The sequence below is a fragment of the Salmo trutta genome, chromosome 3 (genome assembly GCF_901001165.1).
Source record: "Salmo trutta chromosome 3, fSalTru1.1, whole genome shotgun sequence".
NCBI lineage: Eukaryota > Metazoa > Chordata > Actinopteri > Salmoniformes > Salmonidae > Salmo > Salmo trutta.
Genome location: NC_042959.1, coordinates 11,954,742 through 11,967,227, shown reverse-complemented (window position 1 = coordinate 11,967,227; position 12,486 = coordinate 11,954,742). Strand labels below are relative to the sequence as shown.

Sequence of the window (12,486 nt, the reverse complement as noted above, 5' to 3'; positions counted from 1 at the left end):
TGACTGGTGTCCTGAACAGCTCCACTCTTATTTCCATGACTGGATGTTTTTCTCCAACACCTCTTCATGAGTGAGTAAAACCATGTGGCTCAGATAACCAGCTGCAGCTGAAACGTATTGGCCGTGGCGTGTTGCGGGTAGAAAGGATCCGTCATCTACTCTGGACAATTGACCAATCAAATGAGGTGTGGTTCCATATTTATAACATATTTTCTAGAGAATTATGTCAGAGATTTTTATTGTTTATAAAAAGGGGAGGTTCAGTTACATGTCTCGCCATTTTGGTCCAAAGTTGTGTCTGTATGAGACTTAAGGCATCCGCATGCTTCCCATCCGGAACAGTTCAACAATATATTAGGAGCACATTGTGAAGTTTTTGTTCGTTTTGGTCTTCGGCAAGGGTTATTTTGGCCGAAGTCGGTAGCCGAAGTGTACGCCCCTTCGCCGGTGATTGGTCAACAGTAGGGATTCTTCAATTAAGTCTTTGTTGTCATTCAATGAGAGACTAATCATTTTCATGTACATTTTTTCACTTGAGAAACACTGAACCAAACATCTTAGTTAGATGTAACATTGTGCAAATAAGATCACCTCGGCAAAAATGTCAATTAATGAAAGATTTTAGCTATCGTAGATTAATTCAGACTATTTTGAGGAAGTGTATGAGTCGCTATGACATCTCGAAATGGACAAACAGTACTATTGCTGCTTTCTCGTTTTTCAAGCGAATGTCTTAAGGGAGTATGCGAGCCCTCGTTCGGAGCACACTCGCCAGCCGAACCGAAGCATGCGGAAGGCTTTAGTCCGAGCCTCAAGTTTTCCTGAACATGTGACCTGACCAGGAAAAAGACAGAAGCCACTCCTCAGTAAAAGGCACATGACAGCCCGCTTGTCCATTACGTGGCCCACCAAGCCCAGAGGTACAGCTGTAGGGTTCGCATGGGACAGCTAGAAGGCAGGCAGGAACAGTGAAAACTAGACCTCCCTCTGTCATTTCTCAAGGAGCCCCTGTCCAATATGTGAGTCTCAGGCCTGTGTTGGTTTTTCCATTTGTTGACCTAGACATTCAGTACACACCCAGATGTCTCTTAAGGTCGGAGTCCCTCCCTCCACCTGTAGCCTCTGCCTCTAGGGCAGCAATGCAGCCTGACACATTCACATTGGCCCAGAGGCCTCATTAATGACACGGTCTGGGCATTGAGGAAGATTCCGCCAAGCCAAGGCTTCAGATACATAAACCACAGTCTTATTTGAGGAAAAAGAAACAAAAACATTCTTAAAGAAGGTATGCATACACTGTGCTGTGACGCGCTTTAGATCAGGGATGGACAACTCCTGTCCTCAGGGGCCTGATTAGTGGCACACTTTTGTTCCAGCACCAGCTAACATGCCTGACTCCAATAAACAACTAAATATAATCGTCAGTTTAGAATGCAATTTTACTGAACAAAAACCATGAACGCAACATGTAAAGTGTTGGTCCCATGTTTCATGAGCTGAAATGAAAGATTGCAGAAATGTCTCAAATTTTGTGCACAAATGTGTTTACATCCATGTTAGTGAGCATTTTTCCTTTGCCAAGATAATCCATCCAGCTAACAAGTGTGGCATATTAAGAAGCTATGATCAATACAGCATGATAAATACACAGGTGCACCTTGTGCTGGGGATAATAAAAGGTTACTAAAATGTGCAGTTGTGTCACGCAACAATGCCACAGATTTCTCAAGTTGAGGGAGTGTACAATTGGCATGCTGACTGCAGGAATGTCCACCAGAACTCTTGCCAGAGAATGTAATGTTCATTTCTCTAGCATAAGCCGCCTCAAACTTAATCTTTGAGAATTTGGCAGTATGTCCAACCGGCCTCACAACCGCAGAACACGTGTCGGGCAGCAGGTAGCATAGTGGCTAGAGCGTTGGGCCAGTAACCAAAAGGTTGCTAGATCGAAGGTAAAATCTGTCCTTCTGCCCCTGAACAAGGCAGTTAACCCACTGTTCCGAGGCCATCATTGTAAATAAGAATTTGTTCTTAACTGACTTGCCTAGTTAAATAAAGGTTGAATAAAAAGTTATAAATTAATTTAAATTGACTAATTTCCTCATATGAACTGTACCTCAGTAAAATCATTGAAATTATTGCATGTTGTGTTTGTATTTTGTTCATTATAGTCTAAATCATCTGTGTGACTCCAGAGCATGTGAGTGGAGTGGAGCGAAGCAAGCCCACTTTGACTGGAGCGCTGAATGAGTTCCCGAAAGTTCCCAATTTCACTCCAGTATCGCTTCAGTGGCACTCAATTCATGAGCTCAGGGCATGCCCGGCCCAGCATGCATTTTGTAGGTTACTTGCGTGCTGCTATAGCCCTTTGCTTTAGCTACGTTCATGGAGTTAGCTAAATATTTTCATAAAGAAACTGAAAACACACAGGTGCAAAATCAAGGTGACTTAAAAAGATGAGGAAGACCAAGAGCAAGGCAGGGAGTGCAGTGAGTGTCCACAACTAAATAATCATTGTGGAATCAGAAAAGACACGTATCCCGAAAGCATGGTGGTGTACTGTGTGTACATGTTAACAGGAAGGAACGAGGTGGGTAGCTAGCTAAGTGTCATTCTAGCAAAGTATTTATAAACAAAAAAAATCTGATATCTTAAAAGTTTGGTTCATTTTTGTTCTGTTAGCTATAAAATAGGCCATCACTGATTTTGGTCCAATAGGCCTGACATATTAGTTCTTCCAAGGAGCTTTCAGTTTTGATAGAGTTATTTTGCCTAAAAACCTTTAGGCCTACCTATTAGGGCGGTCCCCGACAAAAAAATAAATATTGGTCGACCGAAAGTTGTCTGTTCTTTCGACCAAATCGATTGGTGTAAATGTTTAAACATCCTTTTCCATATATAGACAAGCCATATGTTTTAATTAAATCATCTAATATACACACACACACACACACACACACACACACACACACACACTACCGTTTAAAAGTTTGGCCTCACTACCGGCAGCTTCATTAAATAGTAGCCGCAAAACACCAGTCTCAAAAGTGAAGAGGCGACTCCGGGATGCTGGCCTTCTAGGCAGAGTTACAAAGAAAAAGCCACATCTCAGACTGGCCCATAAAAAAAAAAATGAAGATTAAGATAGGAAAAAGAACACTTGACAGAAGAACTCTGCCTAAAAGGCCAGCATCCCGGAGTCGCCTCTTCACTGTTGACGTTGAGGCTGGTGTTTTGCGGCTATTTAATGAAGCTGCCAGTTGAGGACTTGTGAGGCATCTGTCTAGTTTAGATTGTTTCTCAATGTACTTATCCTCTTGCTCAGTTGTGCACCGGGGCCACCCCTCTTTCTATCTTGGTTAGAGAACCAGTTTGCGCTGTTCTGTGAAGGAAGTAGTACAAGATCATCAGTTTCTTGGCAATTTCTTGCATGGAATAGCCTTAATTTCTCAGAACAAGAACAGACTGACGAGTTTCAAAAGAAAGGTCTTTGTTTCTGGCCATTTTGAGCCTGTAATCAAAACCACAAATGCTGATTCACCAGATACTCAACTAGTCTAAAGGCAAGTTTTATTGCTTCTTTAAATCAGAACAGTTTTCAGCTGTGCTAACATAATTACAAAAGGGTTCTCTGATCAATTAGCCTTTTAAAATGATAAACTTGGATTAGCCAACACAACATGCCATTGGAACACAGGAGTGATGGTTGCTGATAATGGGCCTCTGTACACATGTCGATATTCCATCATTTGTATTTATTTTTTATTAAAAATCAGCCATTTCCAGCTACAATAGTCATTTACAACATTAAGAATGTCTACACTGTATTTCTGATCAATTTCATGTTATTTTAAAATTGACAAAATAAATGTGCTTTTCTTTCAAAAACAAGGACACTCCTAAGTGACCCCAAACTTTTGAACGGTAGTGTATATTCATTGAGCTTGTCTGATGGTATAAGCGCACTATTTCATGAATTAAGCCACAAATGACTCGAGGGAGCCGGAGATTAAGATAACCAGAAGAAGAAAAAAATAAATACCTGACCATCCTTCCCGCTCTCCTCCTGGATTTCACAGATTCTGCCAGTAATAGGCTACACAAGGAGAAGGCAACCTTTCATGTGGACCGACAATTTATATCTTACCATTTCAACCGATCTGCCTGCCAGCTATGGTTTTCATCTGCACATTTTTATTTATAATAACATCTTGTAAAAATTGCCAATAAAGCCAACAAATAAAAACATTGCAGCCTGCAGGAAGAAAATATCCTGATAAATATCCTATAAATCATGTTGACTTAACATGGCCTGTCTGCAACGAACTTGAAACATTGTGTCAAGGATTAAGTTGGGTCCAGCCTGAAGCTCCTGCTAGCAAACTTGCAACACTGTATACAATATTCTGGACCCTCAGTTTCCTGGCTGCCAGCGAGCTCAGGACAGACACAGCTGTAGGCTATTTGCACAATGGATAAGAAGTAGTCAGGTAGGCCTATTTTATGACGTTTCCACTGGGTCAGAGTGTGACATTTTTTCCCTTTCACACTGAGTGGTTATCGAAAAGGAGAGGGCTGGAAAGATTTTTCAAAAACATTGAGGAACTAGTGTAATTCTCAGTGGATGTAAAAACAGACATTTGCTTGCTGTTTGAGGTGAAGAAAACAGTACTTTGACAGGATACACAGCTCATTAGTGGAACGTGAAGCTAAATCAGAAATACTATCAGATCCCCAAATGGGCACATAAAGTGCATTCGGAAAGTATTCAGACCGCTCCTTCCACATTTTGTTATGTTACAGCCTTATTCTAAAATGGATTAAAAAAAGAGAAAGAAAAAAGACGGAAGCCACTCGGAAGCCACTCCTGAGTAAAAGGCACATGACAGCCCGCTTGGAGTTTTCCAAAAGGCACCTAAAGACTCTCAGACCGATCAAACCAAGATTGAACTCTTTGTCCTGAATGCCAAGCGTCATATCTGGAGGAAACTTGGCACCATCCCTATGGTGAAGCATGGTGGTGGCAGCATCATGCTGTAGGGATGTTTTTTCAGCAGCAGGAACTGGGAGACTAGTCAGGATCGAGGGAAAGATGAATGCAAAAAAACAGAGAGATCCTTGATGAAAACCTGCTCAGGACCTCAGACTGGGACGAAGGTTCACCTTCCAACAGGACAACGACCCTAAGCACACAGCCAAGACAACACAGGAATGGCTTCGGGACAAGTCTCTGAATGTCCTTGAATGGCCCAGCCAGAGCCTGGACTTGAACCCAATCTAACATCTCTGGAGAGACCTGAAAATAGCTGTGCAGCGACGCTCCCCATCCAACCTGACAGAGTTAAGAGGATCTGCAACAAAAAAAAAAATGGGAGAAACTCCCCAAATACAAGTGTGCCAAGCTTGTAGCATCATACCCAATAAGATTCAACACTGTAATCGCTGCCAAAAGGCTCTTCAACAAAGTACTGAGTAAAGGGTCTGAATATTTTAAATTTGCTAACATTTCTAAAAACCTGTTTTTGTTTTGTCATTATGGGGTATTGTGTGTAGATTGATGAGGGGAAAAAACAATTTAATCTATTTTAGAAGGCTGTAACATAAATCGTAGAAAAAGTCAAAGGGTCTGAATACTTTCCGAATGCACTGTGTCTGTGTGTATATATATATATTTTTTTTTAACTACTGCTTGAGTAAAAAAAAATATTGGTCAACCAACAGCCTATCGACCAAACAAACGACTAATTTGGGTCAGCCATACTGCCAATAAAAAAATAAGTGTTTTAAAATTTAGTTCCATGATCTAGCCCTCTTAGAATAATTGAAAAGGCCATCATAATTCATGTTTTGTGGAGTTCATATGACTTTACATGTCTGACTGGGCATCTATCCATGGCTTTACATGTCTAGGCTTATTTTGATGTTATTTAATTAAGGTAGGCTATCATTAGGCTAATTAAACTTTAATTTGTATTTATAGAGAAGGAAACACAGCAGCAACGAACTTTGCAGAAGAAAGACACATTCCAAGCTTACTTTTCTGAACATAAAGCCCCGGCAGTGTCGCAGGAGAGAAAGAGGTAATTAGATGATGCCTTCTTTAAAAATGGTTTACTTTGACTATGAGCCCTAAACTAATGGATAATGGGAAAGGATGCTGTACTTTGTAAGCACAGCACAATCAGGCTACACACCGCCTTGCTATGGTACGGTCCGAGACACCCTCATGCCCTCCAAGACCTGGAAGCCAATCTGAGAGGCCTATTGCAATTAGTTGAAGGTTTTAATATCAAGGCCTCACAATGTTGATTAATTGCGAGCACATACAATGACACCAAACAGCAGGAGCCATTTAGTATTCATTTTTATTTACCTTTATTTAACTAGACAAGTCAGTTAAGAACAAATTCTTATTTACACTGACAGTCGACCGGGGAACAGTGGGTTAACTGCCTTGTTCAGGGGCAGAACAGATTTACCTTGTCAGCTTGGGGATTCAATCCATCAACCTTTCGGTGACTGGCCCGCCCCATTTAGCTTAAACCGGAAGTCAGCCGCACCAATGTGTCAGAGGAAACACCGTACACCTGGTGAGTGTCAGCGTGTACGCGCCTGGCCCGCCAAAGCAGTCGCTAGAGCGCGATGGGACAAGGATATGCCGGCCGGCCAAACCCTCCCCTAACCCAGACGACGCTGGGCCAATTGTGTGCCGCCTCATGGGTCTCCCGGTCGCGGCTGGCTGCGACACAGCCTGGGATCGAACCAGGATCTGTAGTGACACAGCTAGCACTGCAGTATCTTATACAGTGAGGGAAAAAAGTATTTGATCCCCTGCTGATTTTGTACGTTTGCCCACTGAAAAAGAAATGATCAGTCTATAATTTTAATGGTAGGTTTATTTGAACAGTGAGACAGAATAACAACCAAAAAAATCCAGAAAAACACATGTCAAAAATGTTATAAAATTATTTGCATTTTAATAAGGGAAATAAGTATTTGACCCTTCTGCAAAACATGACTTAGTACTTGGTGGCAAAACCCTTGTTGGCAATCACAGAGGTCAGACGTTTCTTGTAGTTGGCCACCAGGTTTGCACACATCTCAGGAGGGATTTTGTCCCGCTCCTCTTTGCAGATCTTCTCCAAGTCATTAAGGTTGAGGCTGACGTTTGGCTGTGCTTCTTCTTGAGCCACTCCTTTGTTGCCTTGGCCGTGTGTTTTGGGTCATTGTCATGCTGGAATACCCATCCACGACCCATTTTCAATGCCCTGGTTGAGGGATGGAGGTTCTCACCCAAGATTTGACGGTACATGGCCCCATCCATCATCCCTTTGATGCGGTGAAGTTGTCCTGTCCCCTTAGCAGAAAAACACCCCCAAAGCATAATGTTTCCACCTCCATGTTTGACGGTGGAGCTGGTGTTCTTGTGGTCATAGGCAGCATTCCTCCTCCTCCAAACACGGCGATTTGAGTTGATGTCAAAGAGCTCCATTTTGGTCTCATCTGACCACAACAGTTTCACCAGTTGTCCTCTGAGTAATTCAGATGTTCATTGGCAAACTTCAGACGGGCCTGTATATGTATTCTTGAGCAGGGGGACCTTGCGGGCACTGCAGGATTTCAGTCCTTCACGGCGTAGTGTGTTACCAATTGTTTTCTTGGTGACTATGGTCCCAGCTGCCTTGAGATCATTGACAAGATCCTCCCGTGTAGTTCTGGGCTGATTCCTCACCATTCTCATGATCATAGCAACTCCACGAGGTGAGATCTTGCATGGAGCCCCAGGCCGAGGGATATTGACAGTTATTTTGTGTTTCTTCCATTTGCGAATAATCGCACCAAATGGTGTCACCTTCTCACCAAGTTGCTTGGTGATGGTCTTGTAGCCCATTCCAGCCTTGTGTAGGTCTACAATCTTGTCCCTGACATCCTTGGAGAGCTCTTTGGTCTTGGCCATGGTGGAGAGTTTGGAATCTGATTGATTGATTCTGTGGACAGGTGTCTTTTATACAGGTAACAAGGTGAGATTAGGAGCACTCCCTTTAAGAGTGTGCTCCTAATCTCAGCTCGTTACCTGTATAAAAGACACCTGGGAGCCAGAATCTTTCTGATTGAGAGGGGGTCAAATACTTATTTCCCTCATTAAAATGCAAATCAATTTGTAACATTTTTGACATGCGTTTTTCTGGATTTGTTTGTTGTTATTCTGTCTCTCACTGTTCAAATAAACCCATCATTAAAAAACGTACAAAATCAGCAGGGGATCAAATACTTTTTTCCCTCACTGTACCGCTGCACCACTTGGGAGGCCCCATAGCTGACCCTTTAACACAACAACACACCAGGATTGACGAGGAAAAAAGCATGCAGCAAATTCAGTACATACAGCATGGGCCCCCTCGCGCAGCTCCAAGGTCAGGGCCAGAGAGAGGGACTTGTGTCTGTCTGTGTACCCAACAACATTCCGACTAACCTGTCCCAGTTCCAAACTAGCGTAGTGTTTACTAACATTGCTTGGCAAAGATTTCTGAGGAAAGTGATGCAAGTGCTTATGAGGAAGTACAGATAAAATGAGGGAATACATACTGTGAATTCAACACTAGCAATATTCAAAAGAGCATGAATTACGTGGTAAAACTTCAGACAATAGGTAATAAAGTTTCAAATTCACTAAAACATTTAAATTGTGACAAAATGTTCACATTCCTAGTAGTACAGGATGCTAAGATATGTAACGAAACAATGTGCCACCTGCAACTGTCAAACAGCATTCAAAATAAAAAGAGTTGACTGAGCTAACTCAGCTACTGGGAGTCCACAGACAGACTCAGTAACAGTCTGTGTGAAGGAATGTAGCGATACACTTGGAATGCAGAACCAAGTTACCTTTGGGGGATGTAGTTCCAAGATGACCAACAAAACAACAATGGCCATCAGTCCTGCCCATCAATGAACTACAGTTCCCACCACTGTGTGGCATCCGGAGAGCTGGAAAGGCCTGGAAAGGCATCTGCTTAATCCTGGAGCTCAGAGTTCAGCTGTAGCCCACAGGAGTGAGCTCTCCACCAGGCTAACGTTTCACAACAATACCTCCCTTTCAGCCAGATCCTCATGGAGGGGTGCCAGGTAGTCTAGTGGTTAAGAGCATTGTAACCGAAAGGGCGCTGGTTCGAATCCCCGAGCCAACTAGGTGAAAAATCTGTCAATGTGCCCTTGTGCAAGGCACTTAACCCTAATTGCTTCTGTAAGTCACTCTGGATAAGAGTGTCTTGCTAAATGACAAATGTAAAAAAAAAAAAATACAATTCCTTTAAGGCCACAAAACATGAAAGGTATCAGACATACACCGTACATTCAGCCTCAATGAATTCCTTACAGACACAAGAGCCATATCTGCCGGCTCTCGTCTCCTATCCCTGGAACCATGCTCCAAATGAAACATAAGTTAACATCCATTCCAGACGTAAAGCTCACAGTTTACTGATGGTATGGTCAGGTAGTGTCTGCACCATGTTAACATGCCAGGCTCCACAGCTTCCATCAACACCATGACATGTGAAAGTGCTCTCTGTAGGTGCACATGTTACGACAGACAGACTTGTAAGATGACAGAAGAAAATGTCAATGCCTCATTAACAAATACAATTATTTGTTGAAATATATGGGACACTTCTTAGTGGATTGGTTTTCTAGTATAATCTGGGTTTGGGCCCCCTAGCCCTGAGCCACTATCAGGCTATTGTCTGGGCTGACAGTTCCAACACGCATCACACATGACCCTTGCCTGGAAACCCGATTGCATTGAATTCTATGTCAAGCTGAAACGAGCGGGTGAGCCAGGAACATTTCCTCTCACGACCTCTACAAGCCAGAATATTGAAAAAAATCCTATTTTAATGGTTGTCTGTGTGGTTGGTCCTGTCGCAGGTAGGAATGAGATGCATTGTATCCACAGGAAAGTATAATTACGTCAACTTTTCAAAGAGCTGGCAGTGCATTCAGATGGATCACCTGAAGCATGGGCACAATATGAAAAGCATGCATTCTTGCAGAGCTCGTGCAGGATTGACATGGTTCTGCCCATGCTTCATGTGATAGAAATCTCAACGCACTACCAGAGCCTTGATAAGATGATTTAATTATACTTTCCTGTGGATAGATTGTCTCACATTCCTACCGTCAAAAGGAACAGCAGTAACATCCGGTAGTGTTTAAAATGTAATTTTATTCAACATGCTGGGTTGTACAGGTCGTGAGAGAACGCTTTCTTGATCCAAACACTCATTTTTGCCCGACGTATAAATAATTGCAAAGTCTGGTTTCCAGGAAAACATGATCCTAGACTGTTCCTAGAATGGGATTCTATACTGTCACATCACGCCATATCACATATAATTAGCAAGCCTAATTACTTTTCAACAGTTTGAATGACAAGGCAGGCATGGTGCCTTTGTAGCCCATGTAGGAAGTGGACAGAATAGCCAGACAGGTAGCGATGTGTCAGTCAGACAACCAACTTGATAGTGTCATGGTTGGCTGCCACAAATCCACAGACAGGTTAGAGTAGGGTAGGTTAGAGTAGGGTTAAGGGTATGGTATGGTAAGGCAGGGCAACCACTGCTGTGTCTTCAAAAGTCACACCTTCACCTGACCTGGAAATGGATGTTGATTGGTTGGTGGTGAGGGCAAACGGTGTCAGGGAACCAATCCACATTTGAACGATTTGAGAGTTGAACCCATTAAAAGATGACAGAACAGGAGATCGTGGTTTGTGTGATTATGTTGTAGATCGCGATATCAGCTCAACAGACGTGTTTCAACCTCAACTATGGTGTCCTGTGAGCCTGCCAACAAATGGAAAGTTGGCCACAACTCTGAAAAGGGACGGCTATGAATTGTAACAACGCAGGACAGTGATACAGAGTTGGCATTGCCTTGCGAGGCTGAGACAAATGTCATCTGATCATTCTGTGTTATTTATGACAACCCGATGATCCCTCACACAACTAGTTAGGGCAGTTTAACGTTAGCTAGCTAACTGTCTAAAACCTGTGTTGAGGAATTTCAGGACAGTCGGATTTAAAATGTATATAATTTAGAAAGGTGACGTAATTGCACCATTACGATAAAATGGTAGCTAGTTTTAATATTGGCAAGATTGACAACCCTTGCTTGTTCTGGCCGTGTGTGAATACGTGCTCTCCCACCAATGTGTACAGTGTGCGAAGTCGAGAATGTGTGTCTGTGCTGTGAGACGATTGCTAACTTACTAGCTAGCTAAAGTTAGCTAGCTAATACTGTCGATGGCATGATCGCTTCCACCTGAACTAGGCCGTGGTCACAGCCTACGCCGCATAAATAAAACATTCCATCGATTATCGTGCAATTATGTCGGTGTCTTGCACTATTCTCCTTGTCTGACAACCCATGAGAAATTGAGTTTGCTGGAGACATGTTTCGCGCAAATTCGTAGTTGTTTTTTTAGGTTATTTCGTCAGCCTAGGAGGGGGTGGCTGCGGACAGCTAGCTAGCTGGCCAGGCAAGGAGATGAACGTTTGCTAGCTAACGTTAGCTGGCTAACTAGCATATCTAGCAAACGTTACCTCTGATACCTCGTCTTCGTCGCTGTTGGATCCGGGACCAGAGGAAAGGACTGCAGCAGCAGCCAGTTTGAAATCCAGTCTGTCTGTAGGAGGCCCACCGGGCTCGCCGAATAATCGTACTTTCTTTCCGCCCACACCAATCCCTATGCCCCGGAGTCCAACTCCTGGTGTTCCTCCGACCCCCATCCCTACCGCTGGGGTGCGAGGAGTCACCGAGTCAATCTCGTCCTCGAAGCCGTCCGTCAGCATTCTCGTCCCGGCTACAGCATCCTGCATACTTATATTGGCAATGCGTATATTAGCGTTCTTATTGTTGACCTTAACTTCCTTTAGGGGTATCTCTTGTGGAATAGTCGGGTGTTTTTACTTTAGGAAATCCTGAAACTCTCCCAAAGCGAGGGTTGAGGAGGATCTCTTTCCCCCAGCCATTAGCTAACTTTCTAGCTAACAACCCAACACACTGCGCACCGTTTCTCAGAAACCCCGCCTCTAAACAAAATACTGAAATCGCCATTGGCTGATGTAAAACATTGACTGACAATGATTGGTTTATATTGGTGCTTGTCAAGTGAAAGCACGCGACGTCACGTTAGGTTTACCGATATCACGAGTCTCTCAGAACGAACGTCAAGACGTGCTGTGGCCTCACTGGCCCTGGCATTTCACAGGTATTAAAAGTAAATTGGTATAAACTGGAATATTCCATAATTTACTTTCATGTCAACGTGATATTTGGAACGCCATAAACAGGGACATCAAAAGGGAAGTAACTGAACTGAATGACTACCGACCTGTAGCACTCACTCCTATCGTCATGAAGTGCTCAGAGAGCCTAGTCAAAGACCACATCACCTCCTCCCTCCCCAAATCGCCTACAGGCCCC

The 12,486-nt window shown here is 43.2% G+C and overlaps 1 protein-coding gene across 14 annotated transcripts in view; it reads right to left on the bottom strand.

The window, feature by feature from the left end:
• Window positions 1-12,070, bottom strand: part of LOC115168344 (ankyrin repeat and KH domain-containing protein 1) — a 74,487-nt gene extending 62,417 nt beyond the window's left edge. For 13 of the 14 annotated variants that reach the window (XM_029723509.1, XM_029723535.1, XM_029723519.1 and 10 more), the window contains exon 1: window positions 11,604-12,070. In XM_029723509.1, the coding sequence (XP_029579369.1) occupies window positions 11,604-11,879 (276 nt within the window). In that variant the 5' untranslated portion in view covers window positions 11,880-12,070. The remainder of the gene's footprint in view (window positions 1-11,603) is intronic. The other variant, XM_029723571.1, reaches the window with a different exon arrangement.
• Between the last annotated feature and the right edge of the window lie 416 nt (window positions 12,071-12,486).